At 44.5% G+C, this 15442-nt stretch overlaps 1 protein-coding gene across 1 annotated transcript in view; it reads right to left on the reverse strand.

Moving 5' to 3' along the window:
• UNC5D (unc-5 netrin receptor D) overlaps positions 1 to 15442 on the reverse strand; it is a 132217-nt gene that overhangs the window by 75848 nt on the left and 40927 nt on the right. The window contains exons 6-7 of the mRNA XM_070364110.1: positions 10413 to 10598; positions 5626 to 6003 (exon numbers count right to left, since the gene is read on the reverse strand). Of these exons, the coding sequence (XP_070220211.1) occupies positions 5626 to 6003; positions 10413 to 10598 (564 nt within the window). The remainder of the gene's footprint in view (positions 1 to 5625; positions 6004 to 10412; positions 10599 to 15442) is intronic.

Genomic DNA, 15442 nt, shown 5'->3' on the forward strand with positions numbered 1-15442 from the left:
AGGTCCTACTGTATAGAACAGGGAACTACCTTCAATATGCTGGGCTAAGCCATAATGAAAAAGAATGCATGTGTGTGTGACACAAAGGAATCACTTTGCTATTCAGCAGAACTTAACACGAACACTGTAAGTCAACTATACGTCAATAAATAGAAATTTCAAAAATTAAAGCCTTCCTGGCATTGTAAAAACTCTCTTATAAGATTAGGTATCCTGACACCCAGCACTATCATATGTATCTGAGATTAAGAATTTCAGTGTATCAGTTCAGTTCAGTTCAGTCGCTCAGTTGTGTCCGACTCTTTGCGACCCCATGAACCGCAGTACGCCAGGCCTCCCTGCCCATCACCAACTCCCAGAGTTCACTCAAACTCACGTAACATCTAGTCGGTGATGCCATCCAGCCATCTCATCCTGTCGTCCCCTTCTCCTCCTGCCCTCAATCCCTCCCAGCATCAGGGTCTCTTCCAATGAGTCAACTCTTCGGATGAGGTGGCCAAAGTACTGGAATTTCAGCTTCAACATCAGTCCTTCCAAAGAACACCCAGGACTGGTCTCCTTTAGGATGGACTGGTGGGATCTCCTTGCAGCCCAAGAGACTCTTAAGAGTCTTCTCCAACACCACAGTTCAAAAGCATCAATTCTTCATGTATCAGTTAGTCAGCTCTAAAATTTAAAAGGTATTTCTCTGGTTTCTTTCTATCCACTCATTTCCTGAAAAGGTATCTAGGATGATGAGTGAGACATTTAACATTTTTGCTGGAGCCTGGTGTGTAACTGTCTTCTAAAGGGTGCATCTTAAAGTCAGTTTAGGGAGGTGACTGATGGAGGAGTGTGTTTTGTCAAGAGAACTGAAGGAGGGAAAACCTGTGAATAAGCTTAGGAACTGAAGATTCTGTGTAGCTACTATTTGGCTCCGTATTTCCAAACAGACGCTAGAAAAGATTAAGGCTAAAGATAACTTAGCTGTATTCATATCAATGTCAAATTGAAAGAAAACTCAGGTGGGGTGGGCACAGGAAGGCACCTCATACCACTCTGGGAAATTCCTCTCTTTTCTCCTGAATGCTATGAAGTTACTATTTCAGTTTGGCCAAAAGGGAAGAGTCTAGAGAGGGCAGAGAGTCTCTTTAATGTAGCTTCTTGCTTATAAAAAGAAATGAAATAGAGACACAGTTAAGATCTTGACAAAGTAAAATCTCAGGGTATCCTTTGAATAATGCAGCACTCACCTTTTGTCCTTTCATTAGAGCTAATGTAATTACACAGGAAGCTTTCAGGCTGCTGCTGATAAATTTACATCTAGAGATGGCAGACTTTACTGACATCCTTCCGTGTTCCTGTGCACTGCTATAGGGTCGAGGAATGGAAGACTCATGGCAAAACAAGTTGTGCGGTTCACATTTACGAACACTATTCAGTAACACGCTAGTTACCATCAGTGTCTTTCACTAAAAATGAGGCCCATTTAAATCTCGCTCACAGCTTTTCAGCTAGGGTATCTATTTATATTCCAGACCCTAATGTCAACAGTAGGAGAACAGTAATTGCCATACTCGGTGGCCTCTGATCAGTTTTCTCCTTTAATTGCCCATCCTTCCTTAAATGTAGCTGCCAAATGAAGTGGGCTCCATTACATCCTTCCCTGCTGGGGAGCAGAAATTATACGTGTGATATTCAGTGTGTGTAAATGTCAACCCTAGACATTCTGTATTGTTAGTTTGCCATCACACTTCTCTCTGTTGCCTCTGTTTTAGACTATGATGATAAGAGACATTTAGACCTTATTTAGAGACAGAGCACAGAGTGTCACCATAAGAAATAATGCCATCTGAGCAATTAACCCAAAAGAGCTCTGTTGTGCTCCCATTTCACATTTTTCTCTATTCCCTGATTGAGGTATAATTCACACGCCTAAGTTATACAAATTAACGAGTTTTGGGGCAAGTGCATACGCTCATGTTACCATCACAGTCAAGATAGAATATTTCCACTGCCGCAGAAAGCCCCCTCGCACCCTTCAGTAGTCAGTTCGATCACCAACCCAGACGATCATTTATTTGCTTTCTGACATGTTGATTAGTTTGTCTTTTCTAAATTTTCAAATAAAATCATACAGTGTGTTTTTTTTTTTAAAAAAAGCACTCCAAAATCACTGTGGATGGTGACTGCAGCCATGAAATTAAAAGACGTTTACTCCTTGGAAGGAAAGTTACGACCAACCTAGATAGCATATTCAAAAGCAGAGACATTACTTTGCCAACAAAGGTCCATCTAGTCAAGGCTATGATTTTTCCAGTGGTCATGTATGGATGTGAGAGTTGGATTGTGAAGAAGGCTGAGCGCCGAAGAATTGATGCTTTTGAACTGTGGTGTTGGAGAAGACTCTTGAGAGTCCCTTGGACTGCAAGGAGATCCAACCAGTCCATTCTGAAGGAGATCAGCCCTGGGATTTCTTTGGAAGGAATGATGCTAAAGCTGAAACTCCAGTACTTTGGCCACCTCATGCGAAGAGTTGACTCATTGGAAAAGACTCTGATGCTGGGAGGGATTGGGGGCAGGAGGAGAAGGGGACGACAGAGGATGAGATGGTTGGATGGCATCACTGACTCGATGGATGTGAGTCTGAGTGAACTCCAGGAGTTGGTGATGGACAGGGAGGCCTGGCGTGCTGCGATTCATGGGGTCACAAAGAGTCGGACACGACTGAGTGACTGAACTGAACTGAAGCGAAGGGTTTATTACATCTGTAACATGTGGCCCAATGCCTGGCAGAGAGTAAGCTCTCAGAAAATAAATCATGAATATATGAATGAATGAACAGAATTGAAAACTTTCAGTAAAAATAAAATAAAAAATAAAAATAAAAAACAGCCAGGCTTTGAGACATGCAGTCTTCTGCAGATCATCAGGGCCTGACAGTCAGAATAAATATGCATATGGACTTTTGAGGAAGGGCTGTTTGCAGAGCAGATCATATCGCATTCCTTTCAAGTCAGCTTAATTCCTTGTGTGTAGATTGAAACATTATTCATAATACACCGAAATTCAATCTGAATGTGTAGGATCACTGGAGCTTTAAACGATCCCGTCTTTCCTTCAATCAGAAGTTGTATGATGATCCTTTAAACATACTTCCCTCCCCCACTTATTATCTAAATTGTACGTGGAAACTGAAGATAGTCGAACACCAGAGGTCGTGGGAGCTGATGGTGCTGGTGGCAAGTTATATTTTATGAAGAATGAAGGCTCTGTAGGAACTCTTCACACTTGTGGTCCCCTAAAGATGTATCCAACAAGTCATTCAACACATTATTTCTGATTAAAGGATACACTCTCCCCCAAACTCCACCTATCCTGACAGCCTTTTATTTGATAGGACAACAGAACCACCTGAGTTTTTTGGTTCCTATTTTGCATAATAAATGATTTTTAGAGTGTGGGGACTGCTGCCAACCTTTCTCACAAACCACTGCCAGGCACCCCACAGTAATTTGGGATGGATAGCATGGGAACAATTTAATTTCCAAGCCTCTCTTCTTTATACTTTAGCTCCCCAGGGCATATTTTACATTTATGTTCTGCAAATAACAGAGCATATGTTTCAATTCCCTGCACTTATTTTTTTCTCAAATTCATTCCCAATGAACAGCTTCAGTCTGGTCTAGGGCTTCTCGTGCAGAGCTCTGAAAACGCCCCTTCACAGAGTTGTTTGGGAATCATAGATAACGCTACTGGAACTTTGGGTTGTCAACCTAAATGCTTCTCAAGTCAGAAGGGAAGCAAGAAAAAAGTCTGTCGTCATGATTTCATTTCCCGTTCTATGATGAACATTGAACAAATATAGGTGATAAATGGATGGATCCCGGCACTCCCTTCCTACACACACAGACGAGGACGGGACCAGTCTATTCAACCAGCAACTACTGAGAGCCACCTAAGTGCCAGCCACTAGGTAGGAAAGTGGAAATAATACAAAGGTACAAAAACTCAATACGCAAACTCATAATTCTGATGTATATACATACTCTTCTCTTCAAAAGGGCAGGTTCTGCATCTTTACCTTTTCTAGATCCTACGTTTCCAATCACAGATTCTTTTTCTAAGGGGTCACAGAAGAGTCGGACATGACTCAGCAACTAAACAAGAAGTGAAGCCGCTCAGTCTTGTGTGACTCTTCGCGAGCCCATGGACTGTCACCTGCCAGTCTCCTCCATCCATGGGATTTTTCCAGGCACTAATACTGGAGTGGGTAACCATTTCCTCCTCCAGGGGATCTTCCCAATCCAGGGATTGAACCCGGGTCTCCCACATTGGAGGCAAACTCCTTGATGTCTGAGCCACCAGGGAAGTAAACAACAAGAAGGGTACCTGGTAAATACAGCCACCTGCTCCCTACACAGGACCTCCTATCCGTCCTATCTCACCAGGAGGAGGGCATCCTACATGTGTGAAAAAAGATTCTTACCACGTCCTACTCATGGAGGAAGATTTAGAGAATTGGAAATTTAGAATACAACATCATTATTGGGTCTGCATTGGAGGGCTGTTTCCTTGAAATTAAGTTTTTAATGAACCAAAGGATATAGGGAAACCAATCATCAACTTGGAACAAATGCAGGCACAAGTCACTAATCTACTTAGAAGGTCAGGCAGTAGAACAGTAGCGTCTGACTAGTCCAACTACAGAGTTCACTGTACAAGATAAAATGCTTGATATTTGAGGTGGGTTTGTTCTACCCTACAGAGAAATCTGCTAAGGCCTGCGTCCCAGCTCAATGCTATCCAGATCTTTAACAACAATGGCAGATCTGGCATTTTCCCTTTCCTCTCAGCCAACAGCGATGATTTAGAGTACTCCCTAAATCTCGTTGCTCAGATAGTGGGCCGGGGGTGGGGCGGGGGGGTGGGTGGTGTTGGGGATTGTTCTCTTCCTCCATCCCACATCTTAGATGGCAGCTCTGAAGACTAATGCATAGGTAGAGTCAAAGTTATCTGGGCTGTACACGTCAAAACAACATGAAAATCTTCCAACCAAAAGGAAGAAAACACTCTTAGGCAGTCTTGAACTACATAGCCAAGGATCCGAGCTTGAATTCAGAACAGCAACCCCAAAAGGAACCCTCATCACTGCTCATCATAAAGCAACATGATAGCAGGGGTGATGGACGCTGATTATTCATCAGGTCAGTTACTGAGGAAGTTCGGGTGTCATTTCACTCATCTATCAACTTGTCTGTAAACCACGCTTCACTATAAACACGGTATTTGGCAGTCATATCAAAGAATGTTTTCAGTGCTTCCTGACCGTGTTCTAGGAAATATATTTCAAGGGGCTTAAACTCTAGGGACCACCCAAAACTTCTGAGCCAGCATGGCTGTCAGCCCTAACAGGGCATCTGATGGAGTGTATGGTCCATGCTGAGATGCAGACGGCAAAGTGTAATGTCAGCGCTGCTTCTGGCTTGCCGTGTAAATCAAGCCAACTTCCGGAGCTATGGTGGTGTTCACTCTGACACTGGAAGAGTCAAGATCTTAAAAATGGACCTTACGGGACATCATCATGTAAATATAATACATTCAAACAAACGCTAGAAGATACACAAACGCACACTTACCACCCACCTGTATTTGGCATTACTAAGCGTCCTCCCAAATGGCCAAAGACACCCGTGGTCCTCAGCTCGGTCCGTGTAGGGAGTGATGACAAGTTCTGGATGTAGGGCGTCTTATTTCTGGCATGCACTGTCGTGAAGCTGCGGTTGTTTCCGTGGGGGAAAGTCCCGGAATGATTCTTGCCGTGGTACTCGGCTCGCTCGGACACTCCCAGGGAGACCATGAACGAGCTCTGCACTTTGACTTTGATGTCCGACAAAGGGTTAAAGAGTGAGGACTCCGTCATGAGCTCCTTGTCCAGGGGGTCCTGTAGACAGATGGGCCCACTGTACGTTCGGCTCACTGTCAGGTCCGGTTGCATGGAGGGGTTCAAGAGCAGGGAGTTACCTGGTCAGAGAAGATGGATCTGTCACTCAGAAGCTGTAAAGCACCATAGTTACTCCTTCACATGCTTCTACAAACTACGCTGCACGTGCTCACCAGCCGCCCGGGTCAGGGCTGACCCCTCAGACCCGCCCTGGGCATCTAAAGTGTCTCTAACAGGCTGATCAATAGTGTCCAGAGCCTCGGAATCAGGAGCTCTGGCTTTTGCAGTCAATTTCCTGAATGGTGCTGATCTAACTCATCCTTTTCTCGAGCTCTTTATGTGCTATCCTTTCAAAACAATTATTTCTGGCACTCCACCAGGCAACTTACTCAGGTATGATTGTTTACGGGATTATTTTAACTGGCAAAGAGGAGCTTCTAAAAAAATAAAAGAGGAAAGAAAGATGTTTTTCAATCCAGTTTGGAGCAAAAATAACATCTGTTCAGTTTAAATGGCAAAGAGATGACACAGCATGGTGACGAGGTGGTGCTGTTTATAACCGAGGTGGCGTGGGTGCCAACACGTCTCCCATGGAATTCTGGGCAGTTTCTGGGGGAGGAAATGTGTCCTCAGAGCAAAAGGGTCAGGGGGCTTCACGAGCTGCTCCATGTCTGAGCAGCCAATTCACTCTAATAACATGAATGTCACTCTGAGAGGCACAGAAGATCCCAGCTTCCACAAGGGGAGCAGCTGAGAATGGTTTCTTTCTGACTCAAAACAAATGGAGAAAAATAATCCTTACAAAAACATGAGAAATTGGACTTTCTCATCGGCTGGGACATAACCATTTTTTTTCTATGCCCAAATATTAAAAAGAAATGCTGTGATATTTTCTTGTGATGAAGTAATCTCATTTATTAGTAAATAACAAAATAACCCTCAGTTCCAAACTTCCTGCCCATATCAGTCCATCAATGTGACATCTCAAATTGAAACCCAAAACACATTAAACCATTTTCCTTTGGGGCCTGACAAAAATGTTTCGCATGTGATATTTTGGAAAATGTTGCAATTTCAGACCATATCCTATTAGCTTCTATTGTTTTTCCATTTTCATAATTTGTAACAACACCAGCAGGAAATCTATAACCCTGACTTTTCCCACCTCTTTGTTCTGACGCTCTAAGAATCCCAAATCACAGAGGAGCAGGTTCAAAATGAGATGAAATACCTTATAGATGTAAAAGCACCTTGATGAGGCATTTTTCCATGTTTGAGGATCTTTTTATTTTATAAGGAGCTGAGCTTTTTAACAGAACTGCACTAAACTTTACAGATACCAGCCTTACTCTGGGTTATGAAGCAAGAAGCAGGATGGAAGAACCATCTCACATCTGAAAAGTTTGGAGCAGGGGTTTCCACTGGTGCCTGAAAAAGCATCTCTCTTGGTCTCATGGCTGTTTTCTCTCACGTCCTCACCTTCTAACGTTTAATTTCTGGCTACTGTTAGAAGACCCTGCTATCTTACGTAAAGTCAAGAAGCAAAAACATTTCCTAGAGTTAGACTTAAGTCTTAATTGCCCATCACTATACACACATACATATGTGTATGTTTGTGTATGTGTATATATATGAAAAATACACACACATATACACATATAAAGTTGGTGGCCAACTTGATTTAAGTCTGACTGAAGATAATTCCCCAGTGACCGCAAGTTTCTCTTTGGATGTCCTTTTCAAGGCCCTGGTCTACTCTATGACATTCTATTAAATCTCACTGTTCACCCTGCTGGGGCTCCAATCATATTTGCTCAAGAAGGGATGTCATGAAGACAACAGAGCATCCATGTAAGGCATAGCCTCACCGTGAATGCAGGGGAGAGTAGAATTTGGATAAGGGGCTTCTGCTGGTATCACTAGTTTTGTGAGTTCTTGGTTAAAGAAAATGGTAAAAATAAGTTTGGAAAGGCTACATACTCTCTGAGAGAGTCACAGTATAAGTTTCCTACATTCTGAGATGCCTCATGGTAATAAGATGTATCAGCTTATCCAAGTCAGCCTTCCCCAGATGTTCAGATCAGGGAACCGCCCCTCTCACCCACCACCTGCTGCTCTGCGGAACTCACTGGTGTCCTCTGTCAAGGTATGAGGAGACAGCCAGCTTCTAGAAGGATGTGCTCTACATTGACTGAGTACCTTAAGCCAAGGTATTATAAGCCAGGTTATTCCAGGCTGTTTCACCCTCACAAGGCCCCCCTGAGAAAGATGTTAGTATGTCCATTTTACAGCTGGAAAAATTGAGACAGACAGAATAACTGATTTACTAGGTTTTACAGCAATTTTGGATTCAAATCTGATTTCAGAGCCTCTGAATTTACACACAAAGCTGCCACCCACACTACTGTGTATTCTGTTTTTAACTGGTAAGGTCTGAGACAGTGATATCTTATGATTTGATGGAGATGTAATTTTAGTTTCTTACACAGTCGCAAGACTAGTTCCTTGGATGAAGTGAAGTCGCTCAGTTGTGTCTGACTCTTTGCGACCCCATGGACTATAGCCTACCAGGCTCCTTAGTCCACGGAATTTTCCAGGCAAGAGTACTGGAGAGGGTTGCCATTCCTTCTCCAGGGGATCTTCCCAACCCAGGGATCGAACCCGGGTCTCCTGCACTGCAGGCAGACGCTTTATCGTCTGAGCCACTAGTTCACTGGATATACTTCTAATTAAATCATATATACTGAACTTCCCTGGTGGCTCAGTGGTAAAGAATCTGCCTGCCAATGCAGGAGACAGGAGTCTGATCCCTGGTCTGGGAAAATCCCACATGTTGTAGAACAATTAAGCCTGTGCGCCGTAACTATTGAGTCTGTGCTCTAGAGCCCGGGTGCTGCAGTTACTGAAGCTGGAAGACCCTAGAGCCCATGCTCTGCCACAAGAGAAGCCACCGCAGTGAGAAGCTTGGTCACCACGACTTTAGAGTAGCCCCACTTGCCACAACTAGAAGAGAAGTCTGCACACAGCAGTGAAGACCCAGCACAGCCAAAATAAGTCACATGTACTAAGTCACATAAGCTTAGTACATTGAGGTGACATGTTTTTATCTGAGATCAACCAGACTTAGACCAGAAGCCAAGGTGCCAGAACGTCAAAGTGTTAGTTGCTCAGTCGTATCCGACTCTTGGGACCCCATTCACTGTAGCCCCCCAGGCTCCTCTGTCCGTGAGATTCCCCAGGCAAGAATACTGGAGTGGGTTGCTATGCCCTTCTCCAGGGGATCTTCCCAACCCAGGGATGGAAACCGGGTCCCCCACATAGAAGGTAGATTCTTTACCATCTGAGCCGCCAGGTGTCAGAAGTGAGTGGTAAGCAGTCAAGTCGCTTGTGTCTCCCACCATCTCCCCATCCTAGCCTGCTTGGCTTTCCACTGCACCATCCTATCCCTACTCCATCACTGCCAAGCAGTAAGATTTCTTGTCCTGTACTGTAGGTGTTACTCACAAGCAATAAACAGAAATAAAAGTGACAATATTGATCACAAGGGTCAAAGTAGAAAACTTCATCTATGGAAATGAGACGGTTCCATTTTTTCTAAAATAAAAGCCATTTATGTCTCATCTCTGTCTCCCAATCAGGAACAGAGTTAGTTGGTAGAAGAAAATCAAATGACTCTTCTGTTTTCAAAATGAAATACTGCTATTGTTTGACATGATAAATTTTCCTTCCCTTCCAACAGAAGACTGCTTCAAGGTGGCAAAGGCAGAGAGTCATTTAGGCTGAGAATTTCATTTTTTCTCTGGTTAACTAGCCCATCATACATCCTCTAAAATCCTTTTACTTATTTAAAATAGAAATAACTCCACTGAATAAAATAACTCCATCTAATAAATAGTGTAATAAATATGCCTGTTAGAGTCATTGGTTTGTAGCTTTGAATAATCAATATTTTAGTTAACTAAACATACATTCCCAAAGCAGGCTGGTTAAAATAGAAAGTTGGGTGACCTGAGGCACTGACTACATATCAAAGATGGACACGCCATATTTAAAATGTGGGTAATGGTAAATCGAGGAGCTTCCCAGGTGACTCAGTGGTAAAGCATTTGCCTGCAGTGCAGGAGACTCAGGTTCAATCCCTGGCTTGGAAAGATCCCCTAGAGAAGGAAATGTTAACCCACTCCAGTATTCTTGCCTGGGAAATCTCATGGACAGAGAAGCCTGGTGGGGTACAGTCTACAGGGTCGCAAAACAGACATGACTGAGTGACTAAGCAACAATAGGTAATTGAGACCCATTGGTCCTCAGGGCAGCCAAGAACTCAGACAGACTCCTGCATCAAACCTGGCGTCCTAAGGTGTGAAGACAATTTTGGAGCGGCTCCCAGTGCCAAGAGCCACCCTCACACAGGACCAAAGAGCACGAGGGTCCTGCGTGAGTGTAGTCTACGGTCCTGAGGACGTGCTGTTGGGGGCCCTACGCCGCTGACCTTGACGGACTGTTTTGAAGTTGAAGGTCTGGAAGCCACCTGTCAATGCAGAAGAGTCGATGACGTCCACACCATAGTCACTCTGGCTGCGTCTGTACAGGGTGATGCCGATGACCAGGACTGCAACAGCCACAACCGCGGCACCCAAGCCTGAGTACAAAGCGATGTCGCTGGCATTCTCGATGCCTGAAAGACACAAAAGCAATCCTCAATGGCCAACATGGGCACAGTGCCAAAAAGCCACCCCAGGACACAGAATGAAATACTCTTGGAATTTTTGGAGCTACGGATCAGGCAACATGACAGATGTGGCTAGTCGCGAGTTGACTCTCCAACAATAATCAGCTTCTAGAAGACCTTGTATAAACCAAAGGGATGCTAGTTAAATAACTTAACTGCATTAAGGTAGCTTACCACATAATGGAATCTGCAACAGAAGCAATTTTGCAAAGAATATAAGAGTTTTCAAGGATAAACAGGCAACTGCTTAATTTGCTTGTTTTAGGAAATCTTATTGCCCTGCAAAGTTTTTTTTTTAATATATATATATACACTTTATTTTTGTTGGAAGACATGAGACCCACATACAATGACAAAATATGGGTGAACCGCTCTGCTTGTCTATGGCCTGGGCGCATGCATTCACAGAGAGCATTCTCGGGTGATAAGGTAACGCATGGTCTATGAGTCAAGAGACCAGAGCTCAGGAGTATGAACTTGAGCTTTGGCCCACGTCACTCAGTTCATCAGAACGCTGACGTTCGTCAGAACGCTGACAGTCATCAGGGTATTCACAATCATTATGAGCGACTTTCTGTTGTGAGATATGAAAAGCACTCGGTCCCAGGCACTCTTATGTCCATGGTAAATGTTTGCTGGCACCAACTGAATGCTTGACTCTAGAAGTTTGTTTTTGTGGACGAGGACTGGTCTCTAAGAGGGCACATGCTGTTTCTCCCATACCTCTCCTACTCCATCCTATTGAATGCATGGGCAAAGCAAAAATAAAAGCGTTAGTTTGAAATTTAGATGGTGGGTGTCTCCCCATCCCCCAAGATAACACTGTAGCTGCTTTCCAACCCTTTGGCTAGAGGTCCTCAGGGTGTGGTTGATTCCTGAGGAGCCTTGGAATGGCTAGTGCAATTCAGCATGACATCTACCCAAGAACACGTAAGTCTTGAAGTGTGTTAACAGTGGAAGGTGGCAAGTATTCACTACATAACTGATCTCCTTACAGATTATGTGGTAGGCATACTAAACAGGTCCAAAAGTAATTACTCTGTCACCCCTGCTGGGTTTAGCAGATAAAATAAACCTACCATATATTTACCTTGTAATTGCACAGCACTTAGTCTGTGCTCACCGCACCCTAATATGCTACTTATGTTATCAAGTGAGGAAGACTAACCACATGGCTAAATTTATTTTCAACAAAGTTAGTGGACTATAAAATAAGGTGCCGCCAAATGAAAGCAGGAACAAGGAAATCAAGCAGAACCAGATCAGTAATAGGGCGGCCAACACATAAAAATAATTCATGGGGGAGAAAAACAGTCATCTCAAAGAACAGTATCGGAAAGGTCAGAGGGTGATCAGACCCTTTTCATAACAGCAACCTGGGGGGTGTTGAGAAACAGTGTGATCTAGGCTTTAGTTCAACTTCATGGTGGTCCAAATGGGAGAGGGCCAGGGATGGTGGGGTATCAGTGGTGGTCTTCCCCAGCCCCCCAGAACCACAGGGTGAAGCCTGATGCCACCGCCAAAGTTCCAGTGTCCAAATAGGTCATGTGGGGAGAAAGAAGGGGAGTCATCACCCCATTCAGTCTCACTCTCCCTCTACTCAATTAAATTCCTTGGAGGGAATCATTAGAGAAGAGAGAAGTCACAAAACACAGCAGGTACGGCAAGCCAGGGCACCAGGAGCAGGGAGAGAACTGGACTGGACCTAGTGAGCCTTCCCCCTTCTTCCCTCCAGGTCCTTGGGTGCTGCTCACGGATGGCACCATCATCTTAAAAGGTGTATCTGGGGAGAATACACCTGCTCAGCAACTAAAGAAAGAGCCTGGCAGGGTCCTGAATGCAGCTGCTCTGTCACTGAGCTGGCAAAGTAGACACAAAGACATCTTTAGCTTCCCAGGTACTAAAATAGGAAGGGCCAGAAGCCAGAGGATGACCAACGTGAAAGTACTTCTGCTGAAAATGGATATCACTGGACGTGAAATCCTGACACAGAACTCAGTAGCAGGAACAAGCTGTCTTTGTTCCCCTGGATTCCTATCTTGCTGTTTCTGGCGTCCACCCTCTTGCTACCCAGGTAACCAGAATTCTCCGTTCTCAAGTTATGAGTTCTGTTTTAGAAAAGGACTCTCCAGCTTCAGATGAAGGTATCAACGTCAGATATAGCTCATTGTGTTTGCTCTTCCAGGAATATGTGCAGAACCTCTTAATAACCTCTTAATAAATACTGAATTATAAAATTTTTAGAAATGAATATGGGGACTTTGGGGCTAGGGTAGGGAAAGAAGGGAGAGAGACTCATACAGGGATCACTGCTTCCCTAGGAGGCTCACCCTAGCACCTGGTGGGACAGTTTGACCTAGACTCAGAAGTCCATGGGATTCATTTTACAAGAACAATCTGTCCTGGCAATTTGATGTTTCTACATCTAATGATCTCATCATTCAACATACACTTGTGACGGGTCAACTGCTCAGTGGAAATGAAGACATATGGGTGAAAATTAACATGTGGTCCATATTCTCCATTGTTTCTTGTCTGAAAGACAAGGCTGTGATGGGACTCCGGTATCCAAGTGCAGCTACAGATGCAGACACGAGTCCTCAAGACCTCATCAGTCATCCTTAGAGCTCAGTCTTCTAAACTTGAGTCACTTCCTCCTCCTTCCTCTTTTTCTCTTCTCTATTTACCTGCTTTTACTTCATCTTATTCTTCCTTTATTCCCCCTGCCCTGCTGCTGCTGCTAAGTCGCTTCAGTCGTGTCCGACTCTGTGCGACCCCATAGACGGCAGCCCACCAGGCTTCCCCGTCCCTGGGATTCTCCAGGCAAGAACACTGGAGTGGGTTGTCGTTTCCTTCTCCAATGCATGAAAGTGAAAAGTGAAAGTGAAGTCTCTCAGTCACGTCCGACTCTTCGAGACCCCATGGACTGCAGCCCACCAGGCTCCTCTGTCCATGAGATTTTCTAGGCAAAAGTACTGGAGTGGGGTGCCATTGCCTTCTCCGTCCCCCTGCCCTACCATTTGCTAATCTTTTTTCTCCAGGACAGTAGAGTAGGTTTCCCTGTAAAGATTCCTGTGTCCTTACAAATCTAATTGATTCCCTTTTCATGTGTGTCCAGGACTGGCCCCAGGAGAACCTGAGGTTTAGGCTTGATGTCTGTGTCTGTGAGCACATAGGCACTTGGAGGGGTGCCACGCAGAACCATTCCACATGTGCACGTGTACATATGTGGTCACACTCAGCTCTCATTGGAAGAACATCAGAAGTCACTGCTTCCACCTGCTAGCCAAAGGCCCTGTGCCCCTTTCAGATTATAAGGATGGGTCTTCGTCATATACCCCCCATCCCTCTAGGCATCTAGGCCCTTCCCACCTCTGTCTACCCATCCGTCAGTGCAGGGCCCCCTCCTCCAAGCCAGCTGGACTGTGCCTTGGCTAGTCCACCAACCCTGCCAACCCCTGGTTCTCTGAACTCTGACATAACTTATGGCTCCTCGAACTCTTTTTGGATCTGTTGATGGGTAATGACCTGAATGCCAAGGCATCCTAACTGCTTGACACTCGGCACAAGCACTTCTCTGTCATTTCCCCCAGAAATGTGTGAGTCATCCTGTGCAGCTATCTGTTGATTGCTCCCTGAACTCAGACTAGCCTGAGGGAGACTGTAGAACCCCTGCCACAGAGACCGCCTTTTCCTTACAGCCACACACACACATTTACATCTGTCTGCTCACTCTTACATCTGGGGCTGGTTTGTTTCCTCCAACTCATTCTGAACAAAAAGCTTTGATCAGGCTATTCTGCCTTTGTGGGCAGAGGGTGTTTTTTTTTTTCCTCTGGATTTCTGTCATACATATCAATGTGTGATTGATGTCCTTCCCGGGTTTCCATCCCCATTTCCTCTCTCCAAGCACTGTGAAAGCTTTAGGTCAAGTTCAGAAGGGCACAACATGTGGTATAAAAAATTGTGCATGATCTATAGGATAAAGAAAACAAAAATAAAAACGATGGGGAAATCTCTTATATTGCAAATTAGTCAGAAACTACAGAGGGATCTGTTCATTGCTGGAAGGAGTGGGAACTATCTACAGAGAAAGGCTGCAAAGATTAATAGTTGGAAACTAGGACCCTGGAAAGGAACGTTTATGGGTTCATTTGGCCTGGAGAAAAGAGAACTATAAAGTGGCTTGTGGGGATCTTTAATGCATAAAGCGTGGTTCTAAAAAGAAGCTCACAGTAGGTGCCCAGTGAACCTTCATTTATGATGAAGCTAGTAACCAGCTCGTCACCCACTCTAACAAGGGCTGAAAAGGAGGACCTGGCCTTTTATTATAGCAATTGGGACTCTGTTAGATATTAAAATGACCTTTTCTACAAGGAGGGTTGTTGAAAAAAACAACTGTGCTGTATTTCTGAGGAAGCTTGTGAAATCTCCTTTAGAGTTTCTCAAAACCAGCATGACCTGACAATAGTCTGCAGTTATATTTTTGGTCAAAGCTGGTGAGAAAGGCTAAGTGACTTTTCAAAATCCTTTTGTGTTGGGGGCCAGAGTGAGGTACTCCGCCCATGGCAAAGGTCATGAGGAAGGAGGCTCGACATACGCAAAGGCGAGATCAAGCCTCAGGAGTCCCCCTGGAAATCCTTGAGCATCTATCCCCATAACCAGAGCCTGCCTACTTTACTACTTTGTGCTCACCTACACCTTTGACTTTACGGGGGGCTGTCCCCCACCACCTCTTTTGGAGAAGGAATTAACTTAGAGCTCCAGTTAATAATAATTTCTGGGCGTGA

This window comes from Bos mutus, chromosome 27, assembly GCF_027580195.1.
Source record: "Bos mutus isolate GX-2022 chromosome 27, NWIPB_WYAK_1.1, whole genome shotgun sequence".
In the NCBI taxonomy this organism is placed as follows: domain Eukaryota; kingdom Metazoa; phylum Chordata; class Mammalia; order Artiodactyla; family Bovidae; genus Bos; species Bos mutus.